General features: G+C 41.1%; 1 protein-coding gene across 1 annotated transcript in view; it reads left to right on the plus strand.

Annotated features, from left to right (window-relative positions):
- Positions 1 to 484: 484 nt before the first annotated feature.
- Positions 485 to 26611, plus strand: part of syne1a (spectrin repeat containing, nuclear envelope 1a) — a gene marked incomplete at its 5' end in the record, with an annotated part of 121139 nt that continues 95012 nt past the window's right edge. Inside the window, 29 exons of the mRNA XM_083934031.1 lie at positions 485 to 569; positions 2959 to 3020; positions 8395 to 8490; positions 9221 to 9304; positions 11749 to 11769; positions 12073 to 12165; positions 13412 to 13593; positions 13724 to 13920; positions 14543 to 14655; positions 16321 to 16428; positions 17005 to 17142; positions 17723 to 17887; positions 18154 to 18266; positions 18392 to 18560; positions 18837 to 18933; positions 20714 to 20919; positions 21407 to 21571; positions 21787 to 21939; positions 22360 to 22503; positions 22674 to 22850; positions 23206 to 23364; positions 23577 to 23741; positions 23927 to 24061; positions 24371 to 24532; positions 24672 to 24880; positions 24969 to 25074; positions 25181 to 25345; positions 25445 to 25612; positions 26219 to 26383. Of these exons, the coding sequence (XP_083790157.1) occupies positions 485 to 569; positions 2959 to 3020; positions 8395 to 8490; positions 9221 to 9304; positions 11749 to 11769; positions 12073 to 12165; positions 13412 to 13593; positions 13724 to 13920; positions 14543 to 14655; positions 16321 to 16428; positions 17005 to 17142; positions 17723 to 17887; positions 18154 to 18266; positions 18392 to 18560; positions 18837 to 18933; positions 20714 to 20919; positions 21407 to 21571; positions 21787 to 21939; positions 22360 to 22503; positions 22674 to 22850; positions 23206 to 23364; positions 23577 to 23741; positions 23927 to 24061; positions 24371 to 24532; positions 24672 to 24880; positions 24969 to 25074; positions 25181 to 25345; positions 25445 to 25612; positions 26219 to 26383 (4002 nt within the window). The remainder of the gene's footprint in view (positions 570 to 2958; positions 3021 to 8394; positions 8491 to 9220; positions 9305 to 11748; positions 11770 to 12072; positions 12166 to 13411; positions 13594 to 13723; positions 13921 to 14542; positions 14656 to 16320; positions 16429 to 17004; positions 17143 to 17722; positions 17888 to 18153; positions 18267 to 18391; positions 18561 to 18836; positions 18934 to 20713; positions 20920 to 21406; positions 21572 to 21786; positions 21940 to 22359; positions 22504 to 22673; positions 22851 to 23205; positions 23365 to 23576; positions 23742 to 23926; positions 24062 to 24370; positions 24533 to 24671; positions 24881 to 24968; positions 25075 to 25180; positions 25346 to 25444; positions 25613 to 26218; positions 26384 to 26611) is intronic.

Consider the following 26611-nt stretch of genomic DNA (forward strand, 5'->3'; position numbering starts at 1 on the left):
ATGGGGGGAAAGACATAGGTATAGAGTGTGTGAGAGGGAAAGAGGGATAGAGAAGGAGAAAGGGACTAGGCAAGAAAGATTGATGCTGAGACAAGCCGACACTGCACTGCTCTCACTCAAACACATGCGCACACACACACTAACAGTCTCACGCGTACAGTCACTTCATACTCCCAAGCTGCTTAACAGGCAGGAAAAACACTGAGTCTGACTGAGTCTGCAGCCCGCTACTGCAGGACAGGACAGCAGGACGAGAGGAGAACAGGAGGGTGAAAGCTTCTTCCCTGCTTTGCCTCAGAGCAACAGTTTCAACGCTGTCATTTCGGAAGGTTCCAGTGCTCCAGGGATCTCTTTAAAGACACCTCCCCAAGGCAGCAAGGGCAGGAGCAAGGGCAAGTATAGCTTCTCCCGGAGGTTGCCGTGAATGTCCTCTCAACATTCCCATGAAAACAGGCGGGAATCGAGGCGTAGTCCTGGGTACAAGATGGCACGGCGAGCAGGGGGCGAAGGCTCCCCAAAAAAGAACACATCCCTCAACCTGGTGACGGGGTTCTTCCACTACCTCCGGGGTAAGTGGGACAGTGTGTGTATGAATGTGTGTCCCCTCCTGAGGTGAAGAGTGAAAGAAAAAGAAGGCAAGAACATAGTCTGTACAATTTGCTTGTGTGGTAGTGTGTGTTGTGAGTGATTTAGCGTGGCACTGCAGAGTGGAATGTATATGCTGACTATATGTGAGTCTGTACATTTTGCAGTGTAATTTCCTTATTAAGTGGTCCTTGCAGGGGAGATTTTTTAGGCTGTAGACTTGGTGTGTGTTAAGTTGAATGTGCAGAAATTTGAAGGGGGCGTTTCCACTATGGCATAGTGTCTGTCTGTCTGTCTGTCTGTGTGTGTGCGTGTGTGTGTGGAGGTCGCTGAGCTCTGAGCCTACAGCAGGTGAAGCAAACACACTCAGCAGACAAGTACAAGCTCACTGCGTGTGTCATAGACAGTGGGCAAACTGTCAAAATGTTTGATTTCCTTTCTCTCTGTTTGACCCTGTGGTTCTCTGCTTGTCTGCTCACCTGTATTTGGATGTAACGGATGATAGATTGGCTTGTATTGCAAGAAACATTACTATAATGTTTTTTTTTATTTGTTTCCTGTCACATTAGCTATCTATCTATCCTATGGGGGGAATAAGCAAAAGAGAGAATGGATCAGAATGGTTGCTTTACAATTCATGTGTAGACACAGCCAAACTAGATTTTAATGATATTTCATTAAGGTCATCTTCACTGTGGGGGATCAAAGTGGGAACTCAGGGGCTGCGGATAAGACTAATGATGATACAGGCCAACACTAGCCCAGAAGGTAATCAAGTGTGTTAAAATGCTGCTGCTAGTCTTGGTTGTTGAGGACGGCTGTTTGCCTTTGTGATATTAAAAGAATGTGACTGTATGTGTGTGTGTGTGTGTGTGTGCTTAAGTGAGATTCTGTGTGCGCAGAGTTCAAAGTCACCTCGTCCCTGAGACTGAGAGGCTGGCACCACGCTCATGCAGACATGTTCTCCGTCACACATGTTCCTGCACCAGGATGTGGGGGCTAAATCTTTCTCATTCTCATCCAATATTACCGCCCATCAATATTTGATTACTCCTGGACCCAATCAAAAGATTAATTCATAGAACAGGGACCTGCTCAGTGGCACGTATGACTTTGCGTGAATGTATCTGCATTATGTATGAACAACTCCCCCCTCCCATCTCTCCGATGCACACACACACACCCCTTACTGCTGTTCACGTCGGTCCACAGTACCTAGTGACACACTAACCAACTTGAGGGTAATCAAACCGTCAGCATATTTCATTAAGGTAGAGGAAAGCACTGCGTCAGACGTCCTCTCTCACTGATAACATGCTTTCTCAAGGATATTGTTCTGTGGCGCTGATGGGACAGAAAAAAAAACATTGTCACGTGCCAGTCACTGTTCATGATTGGATCCTTAGAGTCCAAGGCTGACTATACATCTGGTTTGTGTACATTATAATGGGATTCATGGGACAGCTGCACATGAATTTTTCGATTACAAATGTAACTGCTTGTTATTGCACAGGCTGCAAGCGGCAATGAATTTTGCTGTCGAAAGGGAATCAGTAATGCAGTAGTAGGTTCTAAAAGCAGAACATCTACAGTTCTGAAAATCTTTATACTCTGTTTGCCTGTGTGTGTGTGTGTGTGTGTGTGTGTGTGTGTGTGTGTGTGTGTGTGTGTGTGTGTGTGTGTGTGTGTGTGTGTGTGTGTGTGTGTGTGTGTGTGTGTGTGTGTGTGTGTGTGTGTGTGTGTGTGTGTGTGTGTGTGTGTGTGTACCATGTTTGCTTGTGCATGTGTGAGGGACAAGGCTTTATTTATGTCTTGTCCTCATTTAAGTTAAGTGGCTTTTTAGGGGACATCGTCAGCAGACATCTATGCTATTGATTGTGCTTTTGCTAAATGGACTCTATCGCTGTAGCCACCACAAACAATGTCCTTCCTCAGATGTGGGCAAATCGGTACATATGGAGTAAGGTTGTGTAGCAACAGATTGCATGCTTGAACTGTGGTCAGAAATAATAATAGATCATGGCAGAGGTACTTGTCATGGTATACGGAGAACCACTGCCCTTCTATCATCTAAAGGGCATTTTTGAGAGCAGGATTTTCTGTCGACACGAAGGGGAGTCCAGCTGGTGAAAATGTCATTTTGAAATGTCAAATGTCTTCCTTTGCCACATCAGTGTAAAGGTATGATGTGGTGAGACTTTGTTAAGACACATTCGACCGACAGTAATAATATCAAAGTTAATTAGAGACGCCACCCAGCTCTGCAAACCCAACTCTCACAACAATAGACAATGAGAATATTGTGTTTTAATCTCCTCTTTGTTTATTATATTGCATGTGACTGATAGTGATGCTCTGGGCTCTGATTTACAGATGAGCAGGAGTCTGTGCAGAAAAGGACATTCACAAAATGGATCAATTCCCACTTGGCAAAGGTAAGAGAGTCTGGCTGATTCCCACTGCTGCTGCCAGCATTGTGTGTTACTTTACATAAACACCGGTGCTGTGGATTGAAAACTAACCATTTCATCGCTTTTCCACTTCCAATCCCTTTGCCTTTCTATACTCAATGTGCTCTCTGTGACATTTGCTCCATTTCCAAAACACATTGTCGAGCTGGTCATGGGACTGACTTTGCCAGCTAAGACCGCACACACACACACACACACACACACACACACACACACACACACACACGCACACACACACACACACACACACACACACACACACACACGCACAGTCATTCTTACTTACACTCCTTTCATATTCCTTTTACTCCAATCTCATATAGCTTGTAGCAAGGATTTACTCTCACTCTAATTATCACTTTCACATTACAGCATTTAATACACTCTATATCTTTTTCCCTGCAAGCTACTGTCAATAATTCTTAGTAACCTGTAAGCTCTCTATGTTAATATGGGCCAATTTAGATTGTTCAGGATAAGAGTTTTTAGCTAAAGACTGCCCTCCATTTTCCTCCTCAATGAGCTTGGACACCAATATATCTGTCACTTATACTAAACAATTACACTTGATGCAGCTGCATGCTGAGGAGCCATGTTATGCATATAATTATTGTATTATACTGCATTAGGCTCTTCAATTTAACCCATTACTGCTTGAATAGTGTGTCAGGATTGGGTGGACAAGGCAAATATGGCACAGTGTAACACAATTAAGTGCTATTTCAATCTGCTATGGTCCTTTCAAGGTTTCCTATTTGATTACGACAGCTGTGGAGGCCTTGAACTTCGGTGACGTGGAGCAGAAAATTTATTTGAAAAGCATTCTGGAGGGAATAAACCTTGACGTAATATTAAAATATCATGTCTCAGGATCGTGGCAGCAGAAAATTACACACAGGCCAATACTTGCCTTGAATTGTTAATAACGTCTAGGTAAGCGCATAGTTTATTTATTAAGTCATTTTGACGCAATGGAGTAGAGCCAAAGTCCTTTTGCTATTTCATGGTCACTGAAAATGTTGGGGTTTGAGGAAAGACGGGAAAGACGATGAGGATTCAGAAGGATACAAAGAAGAGGGATCCTCAAAGGTCTGGATTAAAAAGTGTAAAGCAATATTTCAACATTCTGGGAAATGCACTTATACGCTGTCTTGCCAAGAGTTAAATGAGAAGACTATTAGCACTCCCACATCTGCATGGTAAATATGTACAGTAGATGGATCAAGCAGTTTCGCTGTTTAACGGGAGAAGTTTCAGTTGCAACCTTCAATGTCACCGTTAGATGAATTAGAAGTGTTTGCACTGATGAAACAAACAACATACAGTGTAGTAATTTAGTAGTGCTAGCAGGCAGATTTTGTTACTGCCAGACTCTTTCCTCGTTTCTAATGTTTTTGCTAAGCTAAGCTAACCATCTGCTTGTTTCATGTTTCATATTTACCTTACAGATGTGAGAGTGGTTACAATCTTCTCATTAACTCTCAGCAAGAAAGCAAAACAGTATACCACCCAAATGTCTTACTATTTTTATTTATTTTTTTAACTTAAAATGCAATAACATAATGCCTGGTGGATCAATTGTCATAAAACTGAAGCCCAATTCTTGGTACAAAAACACAAATTAGCTGGTTTGACAAAGAATTAGGAACTTTAATTTGAATTCCATGTACATTCACTTTAATTAACCGATTCAACTAATCAATCAATTAGTGATACTATCGCGCAGGTCCATCAGAAGAGATAACAGTGTCCCCCTTGCCTCTCTCTCTCTACTTTGTTGATCAAATTAGCCTTCTCGACCATCATGGAACTGCTTGCCCTTTCACCTGATGCCTGGCGTTGCCATAGGGACACTGATTCACCTATATTTGTCTTCAAAAATGTCTTGGTCGTCATGGCAGCTTGTTAAATGTTTGGAGAGCTTTGTGATGGGTAGGGGGTAAAAGTCAATTCAGAAGGTGTGGATGATCTGTCATAATAAGGAGGTGAATTAATTTAAGATGTCATTCTGTAAACGAATAGAGATTAAATGGCATCTCCTGGACTTTTCTCACTTCTATAAATGCTCAAAGAACAATTTAGAGACACATAAGGGAAAACAATGTGTGAGAGAGACAGACAGACAGGAGGATAGCGAGATGTAAGAAGCTTTAACAGTTGACTTAACTTTGCTCTCAGAAGGATGATAATGCCCTTGGCTATGCAGATGATTAGGCCACTCCACCTATCACAGGTCTTTAATTCTGCGCCTAAAGGTATGTGATTAATCGTTAGGTGAGTTGAGACATGGCATAAGGGCTTCCTTTCACTATCACTCCCCTCCCCCTTACTTTTCCACTCCACAGGTACAACAAAAGAAGTCCTATGGGCTTTGACAAAGAGTTTCTATGAGAGGACGTATTGAAGCTGGTAATTTATACAGAAGATTAATGACTCTCATTACTCAGGAGTAGTTCACCAGATTAAGTCACCAGTTAGTATAAACTGTAAAAGAGCAAGCAGGGCAGTACTTTTTGCAGGTTATTTCTTTCATTTAAACAGAGGGTGATGTAAGTGAAGTACCTTATTATTATATATTCTATCGATATTAGATAATATTGCTTGGTTTTGCTCAGAATGGTAGAATATTGGTTCTTATCTAATTAGCAGGCTTGTTGATGCACAGGTGCACCCGTCACTGCAGTGGAGCGACAAGGGGGGCGGGGATTCAGTGAGCGGACCCCAAGTTTCCATTTTGACAAATCCTTTCTGAGAAGGTTCAAGCTTAATTACAAAGTGACCGGTATGAGCAGCTGAGGTCTCATCGTCACTCAGGCATTTTCCAGGCAAACGGTTTTAGTACAGTAATCAGTGAACCAAGTGTTCTTAGAGATTACAGCAGCAGTAAAGTGAAGCTCCCCGCGCCTCTTTTGGTGTTTACTTCCCTGCTCCCCCTTCTTTCTTTAGTGGGGTTAGAAAGGGATTGAGTGGATGTCATACTCCGTGCACACTAAATTCAAACCCAGCACATCACAGTGCATGGTATGCGCCTCAGCCAACTTAGCTGCAAGGATATTTTCCTTAATTTTCTGCCATCTACTGAATCCTTCTGGCGTTTTAGTTTTCTGTGATGTGCCAAATTGGGTACAAACATTCATGGTTCTCAGACTGATCCCAGTCAGTCATCCTCCGTTGCATGGTTTACCTGTAGCCATTTCCATGTGATGGATTTCTTGTTAACGGCCAAAAGTATTTCAGCATTCGACCTGTGCCATACATTTATGCAGGACTTTACTAACCTAACATACTGTGATTTTAAAAGTTCAAGTTTGTCACATTGTTGCCTTTACATACAAATAATTCCCGTACAAAAGTGTGCACATACTGTAACCTGCAAAAGATTTGGACCCAAGGCATCTGGTTGCAATGGTTCCTTCAAACGGGATGTATTGCAATTGAAAATGAAACCCTTCAGTCTTTGTTTCTCCCCTCCCTCTGTCTTTCATGCTGTTGATCTTTTGGAATCCACTGAGTCAAGTGTACCAGGGGAATAACATGAGAGCAGAGACAGACACACATCGCGAAACTCCTCTTCTCACAATCAATTATGGCCCAGACACTCATATGTAATTAGCTCATTAAGACCTTGATTTATTTTTTTAGCTCATGTGGCTCAGCAGCGGAAATGGATATTACTTTCTTATTTTGTAATTAGTCAGAAATTTCCTCATTAGCTTTGGGATTATAATGAACAAATAGGTAAATTTAACTTCAATTAGCTCATGGTATAATCTATCCCTTTGAAGGGGTCTTTGTAAATGTTTCTTCTGTCACTTTATGATAGGAGCACAAGTGCTGTCTGAATATTCCAATATCCAAAGCCATGAAATGACATTAGAAGGGGAATTAGCGCTACTATATTTGCTAATTAATTTTGAAAGACGTGAGGTTGGTGTCCCTTCTCTCTTTGCCTTCTATAATTTTTCTCGCTGCCACTCTTTCTACTCAATTATACCCCTCTTGCCATCCAAGATGTTGGGGGTTGTATGTATTTTTTCTCTCTCACCACACACTCCTTTTGCGTGCGCTAACACAGACGAACACACACATCTCTGCTTCCGCCGTTTCTAGCTTTCTCCTTTACTCCCTTTGCTGCTAATCTCCCTGTGAATGGCTTGCTCCTCTGAATGCTTTCCCCCCCTCTAAACCTCTCCTCAGCCCCAGCATGTGACTGTGCTTTAAGAGAAATCCTTGATGTGGCGCCGGCAAGAAACAGAGATATGTGGATTTCCCCAAACCTCGGTAGAAGTCTGTGTCAGGTCAGGGAGAAAGTCAATGAGGATACAGTTTGAAATCATCAGCATATTTTAGGATTTGAAGTCCCCATTCAGAGCCTGCTGAGCTTTACTTATGGCTGAGTCTGGCTGTCAGTAATATTTGGCACTGCTAAACTCTTTTGGTCCTTAAGTACGTTTTTTTTTTTACGAGGATTTCCTTTATCCATGTTTCACAAGTTGAAATTAACATCTTAACAGTGTAATATATTTATTGTATTTTGGTTTATGCGCTATGCCACTTGAAGTAGGATAATGTTAAGGGAAAAAAACACCTCTTGCCTCATAGATTTATGTACATTGCAAGAGCTATTAAGTCTTAAACCCCAGGTTTTTGCATTCCAAGTAAACAGAGGAAGCATTGTATGAGTTTATGGCATGCAGTGTTTATGTACTCAGTGAATTCATCTAACCAAGTATGCCAAGGAATCTATTTAGGAATGTCTCTTGCACACCATTAAAATTGTTCCTGGAAAAATTGTTTCAAAAAATGTATTTACTTAAGTTACAAGCTATAAGATCTCCGTTCTCTTTGGCGTCACAGCTCACACATTTTTTATAAAGTTTCATCATCTGGTCTTTGTTCTTTTGGCCATATTAACTGTTTACTCGCCGCGCCAACAGAGACCGGAAAGAACCATGCATTGCATCACACACAATCGAGTTGAAGACCGAGTGTGTTGCGTTAGCTCCACCTACCCTTTCTGGCGGGCCAATAACTGCTGAGGGATGGAAAATGGTCTGTGCGCCACTTGTAATTTATTTCGGGAATGTCGCCACAGACACCCAGGTCGTAACACTGCTAATGCAAGGCCTTCATCAGTAGGCTCAATCACCATTGTATTGCCTCATAGTGACGCAAAAACTTAAACTCTTGTTCAGTTTTCAGTATCAAATGCCAAATCCTTCCATTATCCCAGGCATTACATTATTTGTATGTGTGCTCCTTTTAACGTTGTTTGAAAAGGCTGAAGCCAAAATGTTTTGAAATAAAGTGTCATGGGTATGCTTGTTTTCACATGTAGCGTGTCCCGCCTCTGGTGGTGACAGACCTCTTTGAGGACATCAAGGATGGTGTGATGCTGCTGGCCCTGCTGGAAGTCCTCTCTGGACAAAAACTGGTGAGTCTCACGGTAATTTCTACAGCATGTGATTTGGCCACAGACTTCAAACACTTCATATCCCATAATCTTTGAGGATTAAATTTTGACTTGAGCTGATATAACAGGGATCAGATTCGTAAAATAACATTTCAGACATTTTTTGATTGTTGTTTATTTTTGATTGTCTTTATATAATAACAACTGGTGCTACTGCTAAAGTGTTTTTGACAAATCCCAAAGAGCAACAGACTTCTTGCAGCGCATGTGAACAGAGCCACAATTACATGGAAATGTTGATATTGATCGGCTTTTATTAGGATGTTTGAATTGAATAGAAAAGCCCAGATTAACAAGGACAGATCATAGTTCACAACACAGACAAAGGCATTCACACACACACAAAAACACACACACAGCTGGGGGTTTTACTTGGCCAATATAGCCTTAGGTCTAAGCTGTCTTTGTCCTATTGATCTGGCTGTTTATAGCCGAACACAACCTGATTGGGCCTCTTGGTCTTCCTCACTTTATCATCAAACACAAATACACTTTAAAATAATGATTGAGAAAATCAGGAACAGCGTCTGTGCTCACCAACTGTAATTCCCATATTTGTGTTATGGCATTTAAAATAACTTATCTTCTTTTCAATTAAACTGTTTCATTTTATCCACACTAGCTATTTCTAGCCATCTGTGTTTCTCTGTTTCTTTCTTTCCATCTCCATTGTTCTCCTTTTTCCTTCCAGCCATGTGAGCTAGGCAAGAAGCTAAAGAGGATCCACTGGGTCACCAACGTTGGTACAGCGCTCAGATTCCTTGAGGGTAGGAAGGTAAGAGTTCAGGGCCTTCTTTTTATGTTTTTTTCGTCTTCTCTGCTTTACCCCTCCTTCTCTCTCTGCTCAGCTGTTGCCTTGTGGGTGCAAACATTGAATCCTGACCTTGTGTGACCCATTTCCCCTTCGTCTCCGCCTCTTACTCTCTCCACCTTCCCGCATTCCTCCTTTATCCTGAGACCAATATGCTCTCATTTATTTGTTTGGCTGCTGATGAATAATCAAAAAGTCTATAGTAGTAAGTCTAAAATGTAACTATTGGAACCACCATACTTGCTAGTCACATAACATATACATATAACATGATTTTAGCACTCTCCAGTTTTCTCTCCCAGCTTCATTGACAGAATAACATCCCAAAATGCTTAATGTGGTTTTGGATGATATCATCTAACTGCATCAACTGCCCCTCTGTGAGATTAGTGAAACATTCTCAAAGCTTCACTCAGCTCGTCCTTGGATATACATAAATAAAGCCATAAGTACGAACTGGTGTCTGCAGGGACATTGATTTGTCTTCCTCAAGTGTGACAGGGTTAAAACCATAAATCCTTCACCAGTAATCTGTAGTCTGGAGACGTCAGTGGGCACTCTGCTTTATGTGTGTGTTTGTGTGTGTGTGTGTGTGTGTGATTCCGTAAATCTATGTGTGTAGAAAATTAAATGTAAATATACTCTGTGTGTAAATCTGATGTATGTCTAGACTATATTTACATTTTGGCTTTAGAGGCCCAAACGCTTTATTGCCTGACACATGTTTCTCTCTTGTATCATAGAAAACTTTGTTTAGTGTTCAGTGGCATAATGATGTTTACCATTTCATCAATCATATTTGTAAACTGTATTAAAAAAAAATAGTAATATATGTATTAAACCTTTAGTTTCAAATCCATAGTTGTAATACCAACTAGGTTTTCATCTGTTGATTTTTTTTTTTTTTTTGATGAATCTATCAAAGATTAAAATGTCAGAAAATAATGAAGAATCCCTTTTCGGTATTTCCTGGAGTCCAATGTGACATCTTGAAATCACTTGTTATGTCTGAGTAATGCCCCAAAAACTAACTGTATTTACTCTATAATGATAATAATGATGTAAACAAACAACATACAAATAAAAGCAGTATATCTGCCCTTTTGAGAAGCTAGAACCAGTAAATGGTTGGCATTTGAGCTTTATAAAAACAATTAATTGTTTTATTTATTATGTTGTATTTTTTCTGACAGGGACAGTGCATATTAATAAACATTTCTGTTACATCTGCAGTCCCTGGCCAGATGTAACAATAGGCTCCCTAAAAGGAAAATAACAAGAAGGGTTAAAAAACAGCACATTAACTAAGATAAGACCAACACTTTCGATTAATAATTAATAATAATAAACCTTATTTATATGTGGCCTTTCATACAGGGAGTGTAGCTCAAAGTGCTTTACAATAAAGTGAGGAAACAAGAAAAAAAAACCAGGCAAATTAAAACAAGTTCAAATGCTGTGCAATAAAAACAAGCAATCAAATGAAAAACTAACAACTAGAAACAAATAGCAAGAACATGTATGCTTAGAACAATAGATTATGTCAAAGATAGAAATAAAACAAAGGAAGGCATAAGAACAAGAAGTGTGACAGTTTGTTAAAGAGAGCTTGCGTCCCTTATAGCCTTGGATAGATCATTTCATAGTTTTGGTGCACAGTTAATAAAGACTGAGCTGCTGATTTTCTTAATTGTTTGATAGAGGATCTAGGATGCCACAAAGGATTTGAAACAACAAAGCATTAGTAATGTAAGTCCCAAACCATTACGAGCCTTGTAAACTATAATAACTTTAAATCAATCCTAAAAGACACTCAGAACCAGAGCAGGTTAGCTATAATTGGGGTGATACATGAAATGTATATGGTCACAACCCAAAACACTTCCATTAACCATTCCAGCTTCACACCACAGTGTTGAGTTGCCCAGGCGACCTGCTGTGTTTTCTAATATGAAACTGTGTATTGCATGTGTTCTTATCAGCAACTATCCCACGCTGCCCCGCCTGCCCCCAATCTCTTCCTCCATGCTTTGTCACATATATACGGAGTGGCTTGTATTACCATATGATGACCTGTTGTGCGGCAGCGCCACTGTAATATAACCCTCTGTGTCATCATATAGAATACTTCATATCAGGAGATACAGCCCTCTCTTTTTCCATTTTCTTGCTCTCTCTCTCTCTCTCTGCCTGTATCACTCTCTCTCTGTCCATCTCTGCTGGATGTAATCCCCATTGCCTGCGTAGTGGTGATAGATCTCTCCTCTCAGCCAACCACTCATCTCACCTCAGATATGCTACAGTATCTGCTATCTCACAGTCAATGAGGCATCCTCCTTCAATCAAACACATCTAAATGCTTTCTCGCTCTCTTCCTCTCTCTTCCTCTTTTCTTATCTGCCCTCCAGTCTGCCTACAGAGGATCACCGGTCAGTATTCATAACGTTACTGCACTGATTTGTTCAGGACATGGAATAGATATGGTCAGGATTATCTGCATCCAGTAGTGCTGATGATTATGCCTTTATATTATTCTGTATATTGTTCATTATGTGTCAACATGTGCACGAGACCAGAGTTACCAGATTGTGGGAAATTGTGCTTGTACTTAATCCATATATTTGAGATTATAGTGAAATGTTAGTGGATAAACTGGAATTGATTGGAATTTGTAATCATTATGAGGTCCTGTTATGTGACATTGCCATACTGTATATTGTGTTTTGATGCAGATCAAGCTTGTGAACATCAACTCCACAGACATTGTTGATGGAAGGCCGTCAATTGTATTGGGATTGATGTGGACCATCATCCTCTATTTCCAGGTAACATTGCCTTTGGTTGATTTAAAAAAAAATGCCATCAATCGGATTTGTTAACGCAGTTTACTTGGAGAAGAAACTTGGTACTAACTAAAAGTTTGGTGATGTGAACGTCTTAGTCAGTGATGTTATCAAATCACTACTAGGACTTCCAATTGAAAACTTCATGGCTGCTTCTATATACAGCAGGGTTTACTTATTTTAATGGCACATCTTCAAACAAGTATCACCTCCAATAAGAAATATGCAAAAGCCTACATTAGTTTAGTGTTGTAAACTGGCTGTACTTATTAGGAAAGCAGGATTCTTGAAATATATATTTTGCTAGCTAGCAATAAGCTAAGCAATTTAAACTAATAGAGAAATTTAAGATGGGGAAAATCAATCTTCTTAAGCATCCTCACTGCAAACAAGCAGTTGCTACCTCAGGCATTTGAGCCATGCACAGATCAACAAGAACTTAATCACAATACCGCAGTCTCTTAGCAACATCAGAACAAGGAGATGTCTGCACTCCCAGCAAACATAAGGATATTAAATAAAGGAAACAGTGGAAAACATACTTATTCACTTACTGACATTTTGATGTATTCAGCTTCACACAGATGTTTATGGATTTTCTGAGCTAAGAGCTAAGTTTGCTGGCAGTAGAGAGGAGAAACTGAGATGTCGATTATATGTGCAAAGCTATAAACCTTCAACAGCTGATCAGCTGGCTAGACTGAAGCCTAATAATATATTTTGGTGATTGTTGTCCCAAACCCATACATGTATTGTGTTTTGATTTTTCCAGACATGGATGATATCATCAAGACTCTGGGTTGTTAAATATGTTACAATTCATCAACTGAATTGCTATTCTTTACAGTCATAGTGAGACCGTACAATACAATAAAAGCTAAATAAAAATATAAATGTAAATGTTGTTATTTGCCCAAAGATATCCATCCCCATTTGCTCCAATGTTCAATGGACCCCACTTTGATGAATAAAGCTTAATGATGAGCAGTTGGAAACAGTTCTTTCAAGCAGACCCATAATGATGACAACGTTACATATTAATGCATCAGTTGATAGAAACAAACAAAAGACTATTTTTAAGTACTTTTACTATGTAAAAGCTTTTCAGCTCTTCGGGTGGGTGTTAATAATGATGATAATGATAATGAATAAACAAAGGATAGAAAATGATGTGTAAATGTGCAGGTTTGGTGGCCTGATTTCTTTCCCTGTTTCCTGTTCTTCTCAGATTGAGGAGCTAACCAGTAGCCTACCAGCACTCCAGGTCTTGTCCAGCAGTACTTCTTCACTGGACAGCTCCACCAGCAGCACTGAGACCACCAGCCCCCCTGTGAAAAGAAAACCACTCCCACCTCTGCAGGGTGGAGCCAGAAAGGCCCTACTAAGATGGGTCCAGCAGTCAGCCACCAAGTATGTAGCCTTCCTTATTTATTTATTGTCTGGCTCTTTAAAAGTAAATATTCAAAATGCCCCTCACCATCATCAGTGAAACTGATTTTTTTCCATTTGCTTTGTTGTTGTGATGCTCTGTTCTTTGTAGACGTCTGGGCATTGAGGTGAAGGACTTTGGCCCCAGTTGGCGCACAGGGTTAGCATTCTTTGCAGTTATCCATGCCCTTCGGCCCAATCTAGTTGACATGGAGAGTGTATGGAGGAGGCCCAACCGAGAAAACCTGCAGGAAGCTTTCATACTTGCTGAGACAGAGCTCGGCGTTCCACAGCTTCTCGACCCTGAGGGTAAATTTCTATCACATTTCTGAGTGACTTTGTCCGTGAATACATGGAAACTGAAAAACAAACCACATATCTACAACATCATGGGATCAAATTCATTTTACAGATATTTGCCTCTGTATTACCTTTTCTTTTTCTATTATCTTTATTAAAAAACAACATGACCTTGTGTTACTCACTCAAAAAACAAGAAGTTACCTACCTTACATATCATTTAAATATGTAGCTTTTCATCCTACAGTATGAATCTGATATTTAACAGAATACTGAAATACTATAGTGGGCATCTATCAAAGCGTCAGATATGCACCTCAGTGTCACTCCCAAACACCAGCTGTGCCCCTTCACGCCTGCCCTTTAAAATGAACTATGACAAATCAAGCTTGACATCAAAATAATTAAGGTCCATTAGGCCATGAGATTCAGCATGGTGGAACCTCTAAACAGAACTTAGACACTGATCTGGAGTGCTGAAGGTTGTTTTCATTTAGGGTGGCAGTTGTTTGTTTCTGAATAATTGTCATTCAAACATATTCTCATCAATTCCAGTTATTTTCCTCTTTGAGTGAAACTGTCCCTTGACTTGATATGACTTCTGATTACATTCATTTGGTTCCCTCCTTAGATGTTGATGTAGACAAGCCAGATGAGAAATCCATTATGACATATGTAGCCCAGTTCCTGAAGCATCATCCTGACCGAAAGCAGAGCGACTCAGACGTACAGCCAGAAGAAGAGGTAACCAGCTGTCAGATTTATCTCAGTCTGGATACGCCAATCATTCTCTTCTCTCATGTGTTCAGCCTTTCTCTTCAGATGTCACAGTTAATGTGTGGAACTTCATGACATATACGTAGATGACATTTTCTTTTTTTAGTTAGCATTGTGAGTACAGCTGGGTCCTCTTAAATACTGTTACTCAGGTCTGGCAGTGTTTTATGTCTTTCCTTGTTGCACATCTCTCTCCTCGTATCTCTCCTTGTCTTTGTCTCTCTGGTGGTTTTGTGTGGTGACTGCTTTCCTGTGGTTGTTGTGCTGGCCTCTGTCCTACAGCATGGTCTTGCTCCTCGCGATATAGAGGAAATGTTGGAGGTAGGTTATAGAGTAACTTAAAGGTCCCAGAGGCAGGTTTTCCATCATTTCCTGCAGCTCAATGCAATTAGCACCCATGCAAATTCATGGTTTCCATATAAATGTGATTAATGCTTATTTTTGGAGCTATTGGATTGGATTACAGTATCACTGTCTACTGTACAGTGTATAGAGAGATTAAACATTGTTTTCCATGTCAAAATAGAGGCTATATGTTAATGCTGGCTCTTTATCTTACCTGATGTGATATTCTTGCCCCAGGGTTTCTGAGCCATGATAACAAAAGGAAGTCCAGTATAATAAGACGTGATATTACCATTTATTAACGTTACCTCCCGCTATGGCTCCTGGTTCCATTAGCATGACAATGAAAGCCTCTGGCATGTGCAGTGTGCATTGATAGAGCGTATTTGATGGAAAGCTTGTAAATTGAGGTTGCCTGTTTTTAAGGTTAACAGGGGCAGGGACAGTGATGTGCTTTAAAGTTGCGCTTACCATTTGCCGTCAGTGTTACATTGTGTTTTGTTGTCCTACAACACGGATCAGGCTTTTGGTGGTTGTTGTGTTTCCCAACCGCTTTGTTCATTTCTTGACAGTTCTTGCTAACACACTAATGTTTATCTTGAATATTGATGGTGGATGAAGGTTTATTTTATTGGCCCTTGTGTTTCCACATCCAAACAACAAAAGTTTTACTTTATACAATTAAATAAATGTCCACTGAAACACTGGCTGTAAAATGATTTGCAGAAATAGAAAACAATGACAATGAAATCTGTTTACATTTAGAATTAGGTTAAATTATTTTAACGCTGTCCTAAAGAATAACATTTGATATCCTTACAGGAGCTAGCGTGAAGTGATAAAACTGAATAGAACGAAAGTGAACAGCTCTCAAACTGAATAGACAATCTCACAAGCTCTTGAGCAGCATAGTATTATCGTCATGGTTACTTAAAATCCAATGAAATGTTAGTAGGGGGTCTCAGACAAAGTACCCTGTTTAAGCTGAGTGTTTTTGGCAGCTGTGGGTTTTTGACGTTTTGTCCTACAGGGAGACACAGAGGATTAAGCGAACACATGTTTAACAGTACATGCCCTCTCTTTCACCCTCTTGATTTCATCAATCCCTCAAACATTTATTTGGTTAATCACCTTTTTTTTCTTCCTTTTTATTTTCTCCTTTCCCCTCACACTCTTCCATCCGCTATTTTGTTTGTTTTTCATTTCCCGGTTGCACTTCCAAATTTCCCTGTCCATCTTTCAACCCGATGATCCCCCCACCACCTCTCACCCATACCGGCCTCCTAGAGAGAGCAGCGAAAGAGCCTGAGGGAGCTCAAAATGTGGCTCAACCAGCTGGAGAGAGACGCAATACAGGCTCAGGAGACGGAGGGCAATCTCACTCAACAGTACAAGGTTTGTGTGTGTGTGTGTGTGTGTGTGTGTGTGTGTGTGTGTGTGTGTGTGTGTGTGTGTGTGTGTGTGTGTGTGTGTGTGTGTGTGTGTGTGTGTGTGTGTGTGTGTGTGTGTGTGTGTGTGTGTGTGTGTGTGTGTGTGTGTGTGTGTGTGTGTGTGTGTGTGTGTGTGTGTGTGTGTGTGTGTGTGTGTGTGCGCGCGCGCGCGTACGTGTGTGTGCACAGACGCTCCTATTATTAGCTTAATCAGTGGCATTACACTGTGGGGATCAGACTGCAGCCGTCATATTTTCAGTCAATCTGGCTTATTCCAGCAAGCCTCGGGACACTTTCCATATTCAGCAGCATGTGGGATACCCCAATTTTCTCTTCACATTATTCAGACGAGTGTGAGAATATGAAGCCAGAAAGAGGGACAGCTTTCAGAGGCAGTTAGCCACAGATTTGATGAGGGTCTGATTGGTTACCAATGGGAAGATGGTGTGACCCCTGAGAGAGGACTTGTTATGATTCCTGTATACTGTAACGTGAACGTTTTTTGAATTGTTAACAGATTTCTCTTCTCCTTTCTTTTCAGTTGTTCAAGAGTTTGCGTGTCCAGTTGGAGATGAGGAGGAAGCAGGTGGAGGGAGCTTTGCAGTCAACTCAGAAGGATGGGATGCTGACAGTGGATCAGGCTCTGGTCAAACAGGCCTGGGAGAGAGTCTCTAATAGGGTGAGAGAAGCTGGAGGGACATTAAACCTGCTCAAAACAAGTCATGGTTGCATATTTTTGTTTTTTTTAAAAGATAATTTGTTTGGCAGTTTTTATGCCTTTTTTAAAGTATATAGGAGAGTCAAAAAATTGGGTGAGATTGAGATGGGAACAAAGGGCCGCGGGTCAGAGGCGAACCCGCGGCCGCTGCTTCGAGGACCTTCAGCCTCTTTACATGGGGTGACTGCTCTACCCGCTCAGCCACCAGCCGCCAGGGCAACAATCTCAATCTGTATTGTTTTTTTTCTGGCAAGTTTGATGGCAATTTGTCTCCTACATTTTAATCATTTACTGGGGCTCACTTCAATTAAGACATAAACTGAATCAAAAGCAATCAATATAAATCAGCTCTACAGTCTGTTTATTTTCTGCATGTGATAACCAGCTTCCATTGTTATTGTTTTATCTGTAATTTTTTTTCACTTTTAAGATTTAACTGGGGTTGTATGTTGGGTTGTATGTTTTATTATGCCATACAATAAGCTGGATGGTCACAATCTGCTTATAGTGTTTCTCTCCTCAACTGTGTTCCATATTTCAGCTCTTGGACTGGCATCTGCAGCTGGACAGGTCTCTGCCAGCTCCTCTGAGTATGGTGGGGGCATGGCTGCATGAGGCTGAAGGAGCCCTGCGACAAGAGATCATCGTCCATCAGGCCCATGACGTGACAGCTGTCACTGTCCACAGGGCTCTGGAGCAGCACAAGGTTAGCATGAAGCCATAGATCAGAGAGGCAAATTGCAGAAACAGAGGACAACTAGGCACTGGACAAAGCGGTGGCTTTGTTCAGTTCCTATTTTAGTCAGAAATCAATTCATTATTTAGAGCAGTACACTGCTAACAGGGACTCTTTTAAACTCTCTTTTTTAAAAACCCCATTCTTTGTTCAGTCTTTACAAGTATTTTTCTTTTTCCTGTGTTCGTGTGCTTACACATGCATTGCATACATACACATTTATTTACACTGTGCAGGATGTGTTGAAGAGCCTGGAAAGTCACCAGCAGGTCTTTCAGAAGATCGTTAAAGACAGAAGTGTCGACGGAGTCCCAGTTCCTACAGACCAGCTCCAAGATATTGCTGAGAGGTAATAAAGACACGTAGTCTGATATAAACCGCCTCACTTGGCATGATTTGATATTCTAGAGGAGAAGCAGAATGTGAAGGTCAAGCTGTAGGTCTGATGTCCTTTGTAATCTGTGTATTTTTTAGGATGAACTTTGTCTCTACATCTACTAGCATCCACTTGTCTAGAATGGAGTTCTTGGAGAACAAACACCACATGCAGGCCTTCCTCACTCTAGCCGAGTCCAAGCTCAAATCCTGGATCATAAAATACGGCCGACAAGAGACGGTGGAACTGATGCTCCACAACTATGGTGTAAGCACACAGCAGGCTTCAATTCACTCTGTACATGTGCTGAATCTTTAGGGTTACTATGTAGATCTTTAAAGTTAGGAAAAATATGGAAAATATTTTGCTCTATTGTTTAATTTTAGAACATTGTTGGTTAGAATTCATGAAATTTAAAAAGAATTACCTGCTACATAGTGTATGATAACCAGTTTGATTGCTGTATATCCATTATGATGCTTCCGTCAGCATTGCCTCCTCACATGTGGTAATTTTTTTCCCATTTGTTTCTGTCTTCATCAGGCATATGTGGAGAAGCAACATTTCTTTGAAAATTACGAGGCATTGTTCCAGTCCCTGAAGCTGTCTGCTGAGGCCTATGTCAATGCTGACAGCTCGGGTAAGGAATCAAAATATATACAGTAAATTAATGACCTGATTTATAAAATGCAGAATAACCTTCTTGGATCAGGTGCATGCTTGATGTTTTTATGTACGTACACTTTTTGATTAATAGCTACATTTCTCAATTCAGACCCTATCGGTAATTGTTCAATGATGGCATTTAGCTGATGCTGCATGTAAAATCCTCCCTGAAAATCGAAGTAATGGGATATCATGATATCACTATATCGTTATATAGCTATTTTTCTGGAAATTAAAAAAAAAGTGAGCTTTAAGGTCCAATCTTGATCTTGTATGCAGCAAAAAAGAAAGAACATTGAATACCTTTTTTATGCATAAAATACATGAATGTCTGTTGTTGACCCAAATTAAACACTTGGCCAAAGTCACATAAAAATCCAATATTGCAATAGAGCAGTTTTGCTGAGTGAAGCAGTGATTAAAGCCACATGTTTGCCGGTCTCATACAATTAGAGATATTACAGGAATAGATGTCTCGCTATAAATGATATGGCAAAATCTCTCAATGTTTTAGTGTTTTAGTGACATGTCTATCATCTCAGGGTTGTCATATCACCAAAACCTAATTGCATTTTCGTCTTGTGGATGTTGCTTTTATCTGTAATTGAGTGACACTAAATAATTCAATGTACACATATCTCAACTTTATTCTCTCTTGTCAACAACTTGATAACCACTGAGGCTTTCTCTTCCAGCAGCTCAGTCTGCCCCTGTCTGGTTTTAAAGCTTAGTGGAAGGGGAGAGTCTGCAGGCTACAGCTAAATGAGGTTCCTCCACTCCCAGCTCTCAGTGGGGAATACGACCCCATTTGCTAGTTAAGGGCTGCTCCACTTCTGCAGGTCTCTGGGCGCAAACTGAGCTAGCCTGTTGGTTTCAATACGTTTCAGGGTTGTGCTGCTTTAGGGTATGCAGAGCGGAGAAGTGAGGTATGGCGAGAAATCAGGACTTCTGAGATTCGATTGGTTGACCCCACAAATTAAGTGCCCCCCACACCACCTCCCATACCCACAAGAGCCTCCCTGGTTGTTAGCACCCTCGCTCTGATTGGCTGGATGAGAGATCAATCAGATTATTTTAAAGACCTAGTTTTAGGTTATAGCAAACTGAGCCAGGAGAGGAGGATAAGGGGATTCCTATGCAATAAAATAACTATCTGTGTATGTATTTGATACTAGATATTGGTATTTGGTGGTGTCATTTATCAGCCCCACACTCGCTGACAATACTTGTGGTACAGGACTTCTGAGACCTGAGCGTTTGTACCAATGAAACAGAGCACACAAGCAATCATAATATATATCTCCCTGTAGTGAGAGTTATTGAGGTCAGAGATCTGTCTACAAAGGAATGTATCTCCATCAGTCTTTATGTACTCTTTGTGTGGTCTTTTTATCAATACGTGTGCCATATGTCCCGTGCCTCAAAGTGAGGATATGGAACTTTGGCTGAACAGTGTTCACAAAGGATAATTAAATAAAACTGTATGTAAATGCTAAAGTGTAGTACAACATTAACACAATTCAAGTCATCCAACTGAGTTCATGATTACAATTACATAGCAATACCAATCTAAAATTAGCTACCCAAGTGTATTCAATTGAGCAAGAGTGACTAGGGACTTTGGCATGACTAGTATCGCTAGCCCCAACTGAAGCAATAGTAATAGTAGTAAAGGAAGCGGTAGTGCTGGTAGTAAAAATATGACTATTGCTGTCATTGTTTATGTTGTTATTGTTGATTTATCTCTCCTCAAGTGGACGAGGGGGAGATGGGAGTGCGCAGATTCATGCGAGAGATGGTGACCCAGTGGAGGAGTCTGTCCATGGAAGTGCGCAGTGTGAGGAGCATGCTGGAGGAGGTGCTGCTCAACTGGGAGAGGTACAGCTCCACTGTGGCCTCCTTACAGGCCTGGTTGGAGGATGGAGAAGAAGCCCTGAGCCAGCCGGAAAATGCAAAACGGGTATGAGATTAACTCTTAATATCGTAGGAAACCCCTCCATATACTTAAAGTTTTTTCTCTCTGCGCAGATTAGGAGTCCCCTCATACATGCAGTAATTTGATGGACTTAATGCCTCACAGTAGTAGTAATCAAAACCACGTCAGCCCAATTTCAAGCAGTTGGTCTTCTAAGTGGAATCCTATTAGTAGTCTCCATTCAAGTATCAAACGATCTCCTTGACTTACAACAAGCCACTAAGGATATTCCAGTTGTCGCATTGCCATGGTTACCTCAGATTCACATCCCCACCAAGGATTAGACAGCTAATTACCCCAGTTTTTTTATTGTCCTTTCTTTGTTTCTTTCTATGAATCCCTTTCTTTGTCTCTTTTTTGATTAGCGTTCTTTGTTTCTTTCTTTGACACTCCTTCTTTGTGTTGCTCTTTGTTTCTCTAAATGTGTCTGTGTTTTTCTCTGTTTTTTTTGTCTCTCATGTCTCTCATCCAGGAGTTTTTCAGGAATCTCAGCCACTGGATGGACCAGCATGCAGCCATGAACGACGCAGGGAATTTCCTCATTGAAACATGTGATGAGACTGTGTCGCTTGATATCAAGCAGCAGCTACTTCTTCTGAATGGACGATGGAGAGACCTCTTCCTCAAAGTCAAACAAGTAACAAAAAAGCCACCCTTAAATTATAACTAATAATACTGTATGTCAGAGCAAAAATTTGATTTAATTGTATTTTCAGGTGAATTTAATGTTGTTAGAAAGATTATGTTTTATTTTTGTTTTGAATGTTCGGTACTATTTGGCCCAGGCCTGAGGAAGGTGCATCTTTTGATAAATTCAATTCTAAAGTTTATACTTTCTTTCCTTTGTTGCAGTATGCCCGTGTAGATGAGCTGGAGAAGTGGAGAAAAGACCATCTAAAGGCTGTGTCGGCCCTGAAAGAGCTGCTGGACACAGCAGAGGCCAAGCTCAATGTTCCTGTCCAGGTGTCTTTCCTCAACGTTAGAGCCTTTCTGCAGGACGTGGAGGTGAGAAAGTACCTTCTCAATGAGCCATATAGTGCAAAATATCATAAGAGTAGAATAGAGATAACAATAGTTGCTCACTTTTATACACAATACAATAGAGTGCTTATTGTTTCTTAACAGTAATCATTTTGTACCATCTTAGTCTAGTCAGCAGTTTAGCTCTGAGACAATTGGGATGATCCAGGATAACGTCATCTTTCTAGTACTGTCTGCTTTCCAAGCTCTTTTACTTCATAGTGAGCTTGCACTCTTAAACTTTTGATATGGACTTACTAAAAGCTTTATGTCACTGCTGTTTTAAAGTCAGACCTGCAGACAACCTTGTTTCATATGTTTTTTATTGCCAAAAGCAGTTTTGATCAAAATGCATTCAATTTAAGGATGTCTAAGATGACCCTTTGCCTCCATGTCTCATCTTAGAATACCAAGCAAAAGGTTGTTGCCATGGAGACACAATACAAGTTGGCTGCCCGCAGTGCTCAGCTCCTTGCCAAGGATGCATCACAGGATGAGGCTGCCAGGATCATGGCAACTATGGCAACAGCCAAAAGTCAGCTGAGTAAGGTAGGTACCATTAGTCATAAGCATGAGAAGTAGAACCAAATCTATCTCATGTCTTTCTTTTAACGCAACTCACTTACCTTTCCTCTTTGGTGACACTTTTTAATATCCTCATCACACATTTTTGTCAATTTCTGTGTCACCATTTAATGGCCTTTGTTATTTGGCTCCAGGTGAGGGAGCGGTGTCCCTCCCTTGTAAGGGAGTGTCATGTTCTTCTGCCACTGTTGGAGGAGAAGGAGAAACACATCACTGCTTTTTACCAAGCCCTGGAGCGGGCCAGTCGAATCACTTCTGCTGCCAGAGACCTAGACACACAGACCCAGAGCCAGCAAAAACAGAAGTGGCAGGTTAGATATGATGACAATGAACTGACTGACTTTAATTGTTACAAGGATTGTAAAAGGATTGTCACCTAACTGGTTAGGTGTAAAAAAAAAAAAATGTAATCATTGTAATGTGTGCACTTGCTGGCCTCTATTCAAATATAATCATCTCTGCTCTCTTGTGTGTCTGTTTTTATCCCATTCACTCCCATTCCCAGGTCATTTATATTATGTTTATCTTCATCTTTATAAATGTTCTTTTTACTAGCACCTTTTTGTATGATGAGAAGGGAATGCTGATAAATAACAAAAGTGTTTAAATATTTGAATGCAACATTGTGAATACACTTCTGTATTTGTTGGCATTGTTTTCTCAAAGGATTTGTTAAATCAGCAACAAAGCTGTAAACGCTGCCTGTCAGTGATTGAGAGGAATCACCACACCCTGCAGAGGGGGCTCTCCACCAGTAAGGTGCTCCGAAACTTCGACCTGTCCCTGCTGCAAAAGAGAGTGGCTGAAATACAGGGCTCAGCACAGGTTAGTGTTAAACATACACATACACGGCACCGCATTACCCACAACGCTGATTATATTAATGAGATTACAAGGACATCAAAACACCCAGGAGGCAAAAGTGCGGATTAGACTTGCTCGTGTATATTTGCTTGATGTAAGACAAATAATGTAATTACACTGTATAACCCAAGAGACCAGTTACACTCACCACTATCTATTGTCTGTCCTCCCAGGCTTTGCTGAAGGAGGTGGGGGAATGGAGAAGGCAGGAAGAGGCCAACAACTGCCTGAGGAGGAGGTTTGAGGAATCGAGACAAGAGTTGGAGAGAGTGCTAAAGAAAGCCCAGGGCTGCTTGAAAGAGACTGGAGACGCTGAGGAATTACTGAAGAAACACACTGTAAGATCAAACCTGTAACCTTCTGCTGTAAATACAGGATGCACATGAAGTTTCCAGCTGATCAGTAGAAAAGAATACTGGCTGCAGAATCTTCTCTTGACCACAAAGACAAACAAATTAATTAATTAAAGGTAATAATTCATAGCTTCTCTCTCTCTCATCGCTTCTATTTATTTTCTTTATAGGATTTTTTTGGTCAACTGGACCAGCGGTTGCTGAGTGTGTTTTTGAAGGCATGTGATGAGCTAACTGACATCCTACCACAGGAGGAGCAACAAGGGCTGCAAGAAACTGTCCGCAGGCTGCACAAACACTGGAAGGTTAGGGGTCACCGTGCTTTAACACTTTCACTAATTACTGTAGATCTCTGGAGGCGCATAGCCGATACTTCATTAACTTAACCAGGAAGACCTTTGGCTTTGATAGAGCTCCCTCCAGTTATTTTCCAATTAACCTGTATGAGTTAAATTAAAATGCAACCCTCTTAGTGTTTACTCGCAGTCTCTCTAGAGGACATTTCATCTCAGTTTCAGGGATGATACATATAAGACTGAAGCTCATGTATACTATACAGCATATCTTATCTATCATGTTTCCTTTACTCTGTGTCTTCTCTGTCTTTTCCACAGGACATCCAGTGCGAGGTACCCTCTCACTTACTCCGTCTAAAAGTGGAGGTCGAGCGAAGTCGCGTAGCTGTGATCATACAGGACTGCAGAGCAGAGCTGGACAGAGAAATGCAAGCCCTATCAGAGACCTGCACCAGTGAGCGAGTGATCAAAGAGCACAGAGTGAGCATCGGATTTGGTAGAAACTTAAAGCAGATTAAACCAGGAGTGAGAGAAGGAGAAAGATTAAATCACTTAACGTCAACTTCGTCAGGATTCTGGGGCATCCTAAATTCAACAGTTTCTTGTCTCTTATCTCCAGACTTTTTTCAGGGAACGCAACACCCTGATTTTGTGTGAGAAGAGGATTAGAAACATGGAGGATCTGTGTCATAAGTTGCCTGACAACGACCCAGCTTATCGAACGCTAGACTCCACTAGAAGGACCGTAGAGGAGGTTACAGAGCAAATTAAGAGCACCCACCTCAAACTGGAGTATAACCCCGATAAATGGAAAGAGTGGAATGAGAGGTAAAGGTCGACATAAGCTTATAATCCTTACAGTATCTCCAACTTCTCAAAGTCTGATATTTTCCTCACTAGCTGTTCCTTTTCCCAGGTTCTGTGAACTTTCTGATTGGCTCTCCTCTCAGAGGAGGCAGGTGAGGCACTTGAGAGAGACAGCGAGAAACAGCCATCAGGAGGAAGTTGATGCTGCTGTTCATGTGAGCCAGCATCTTATATTTGCTGCTTTAGGCACGGAGAAAGGTTATGATTCAACTCCGCCTCACTAAACCTGCTCTGTCTTTATTGTGCTTCCACCATTTCCAGGCACTGCAGCAAGCAGTAGATGCCCGAGAGGAGAGCCTTTTATGGCTTAAGAGCCGTCTTGCTGGGCTGGCTGAAGTTAGCTCTGAACTGGAGGTCCAGAGACAGAGAACAGCCCTGGCCAAACTCTCAACTGACCTGCGGGCAATCTTTTCTTCACTTTGTCAGGTATTCAAAGATATTCCAAATGCTAAAAATGGGTCTATCTCCTGTGTTTTCTCAAAAAAATAAACTTTTTGTCTGATCCTTTGCCTCCCACATTCACAGTGGGGTGAGGAGGGCTCTGCTATGTTCCAGTATGAGGAGCTGAGAGAGGAGGTGCGTGGTGCTCTGGAGGAGGTTCTGAGAGTGCGAAGGGAGGCTGAGGAGCAGACCAGCAGGATCCTAGAAGCTGAGGGCCTGGAGGAGGCCAAACAACTTTATCTCATTCACCAGGTGTGTGTAGTTCAGAGGCAGGAGAGTGATACAGATATTTCATTTACAGAAGCATGCATCAATGATGACACTAAAATGAGTTTATTAAAACAGGCAGACACTGAAATTATAATGTTTTCAGACCAGACCAGACCAGACCAATCTGCCAGAACAAGTGAAAGATAATTTTGACAGATTCGTCCAGTTTCCAGTCTACATTAATGTAGCAGCAAAGTGCCTTAAGCATTGGTATCAGACGCTAGGGGGTGTCCCAAAAACGTTGGTTTGACAAGTTGGGGAAGGAACTTTTTTTCAGTATTTCAAGTACAACACCTTTAACATCCCCTCAAAGTTTTAGTTTTGCTGACCTCTAGTGGCTTAACTTCTTACCTTGCTACAGTATATGTTGAGTAGGCTCTTAATGTAAACTCTAGGACTCTGTGACATCACTGTATGGTGTGGCTAGAGTTGCTACACTTCTGGATTAGAGGTGAAGCATGCTTAAAGCTTTCATCCAGAGAAGGCATTAAAACACTGATTTTTAGCATGGTGTTAAGCATCCAGATCAAGTAATAGATATGATCTTGTCTATTTTTGTGTCTTTTCTTGCCTTTATGTTTGTAATAGCACCACCTAAAGCGCCTGCATGCTAACAGGAGAGAGGCAGAGCTTCTGGTGGCCCATTGCCGCCAGCTGCAGAAAGGGGAAGGACTCAGTCAGCCTCTGCGGGAGCTGGAGGGAGCTTTCAGAGATGTCGACCACAAATCAGGGGCAAAGGAGCACAACCTGCAGGTAGACCAAGCCTGGATTTTCTTACGTGTCAATGTGCTAATGTTTGCATGTGTAAATGTCCACACACACCCCGGCAGTGATCATTGATTGGTCCATGTTGAACCTTACAAAGATATTGATTGTTATGTAGTTTGTTAATTTTGTTTGTGTCTTTGTTTTGGGATTTGTTTATACACTTCTATCACTGTCTTTGAATTGGACAGAAAATCAACATCAACATCAACATCT

Source organism: Echiichthys vipera, assembly GCF_963691815.1.
Source record: "Echiichthys vipera genome assembly, chromosome: 19".
NCBI classification, from domain to species: domain Eukaryota; kingdom Metazoa; phylum Chordata; class Actinopteri; order Perciformes; family Trachinidae; genus Echiichthys; species Echiichthys vipera.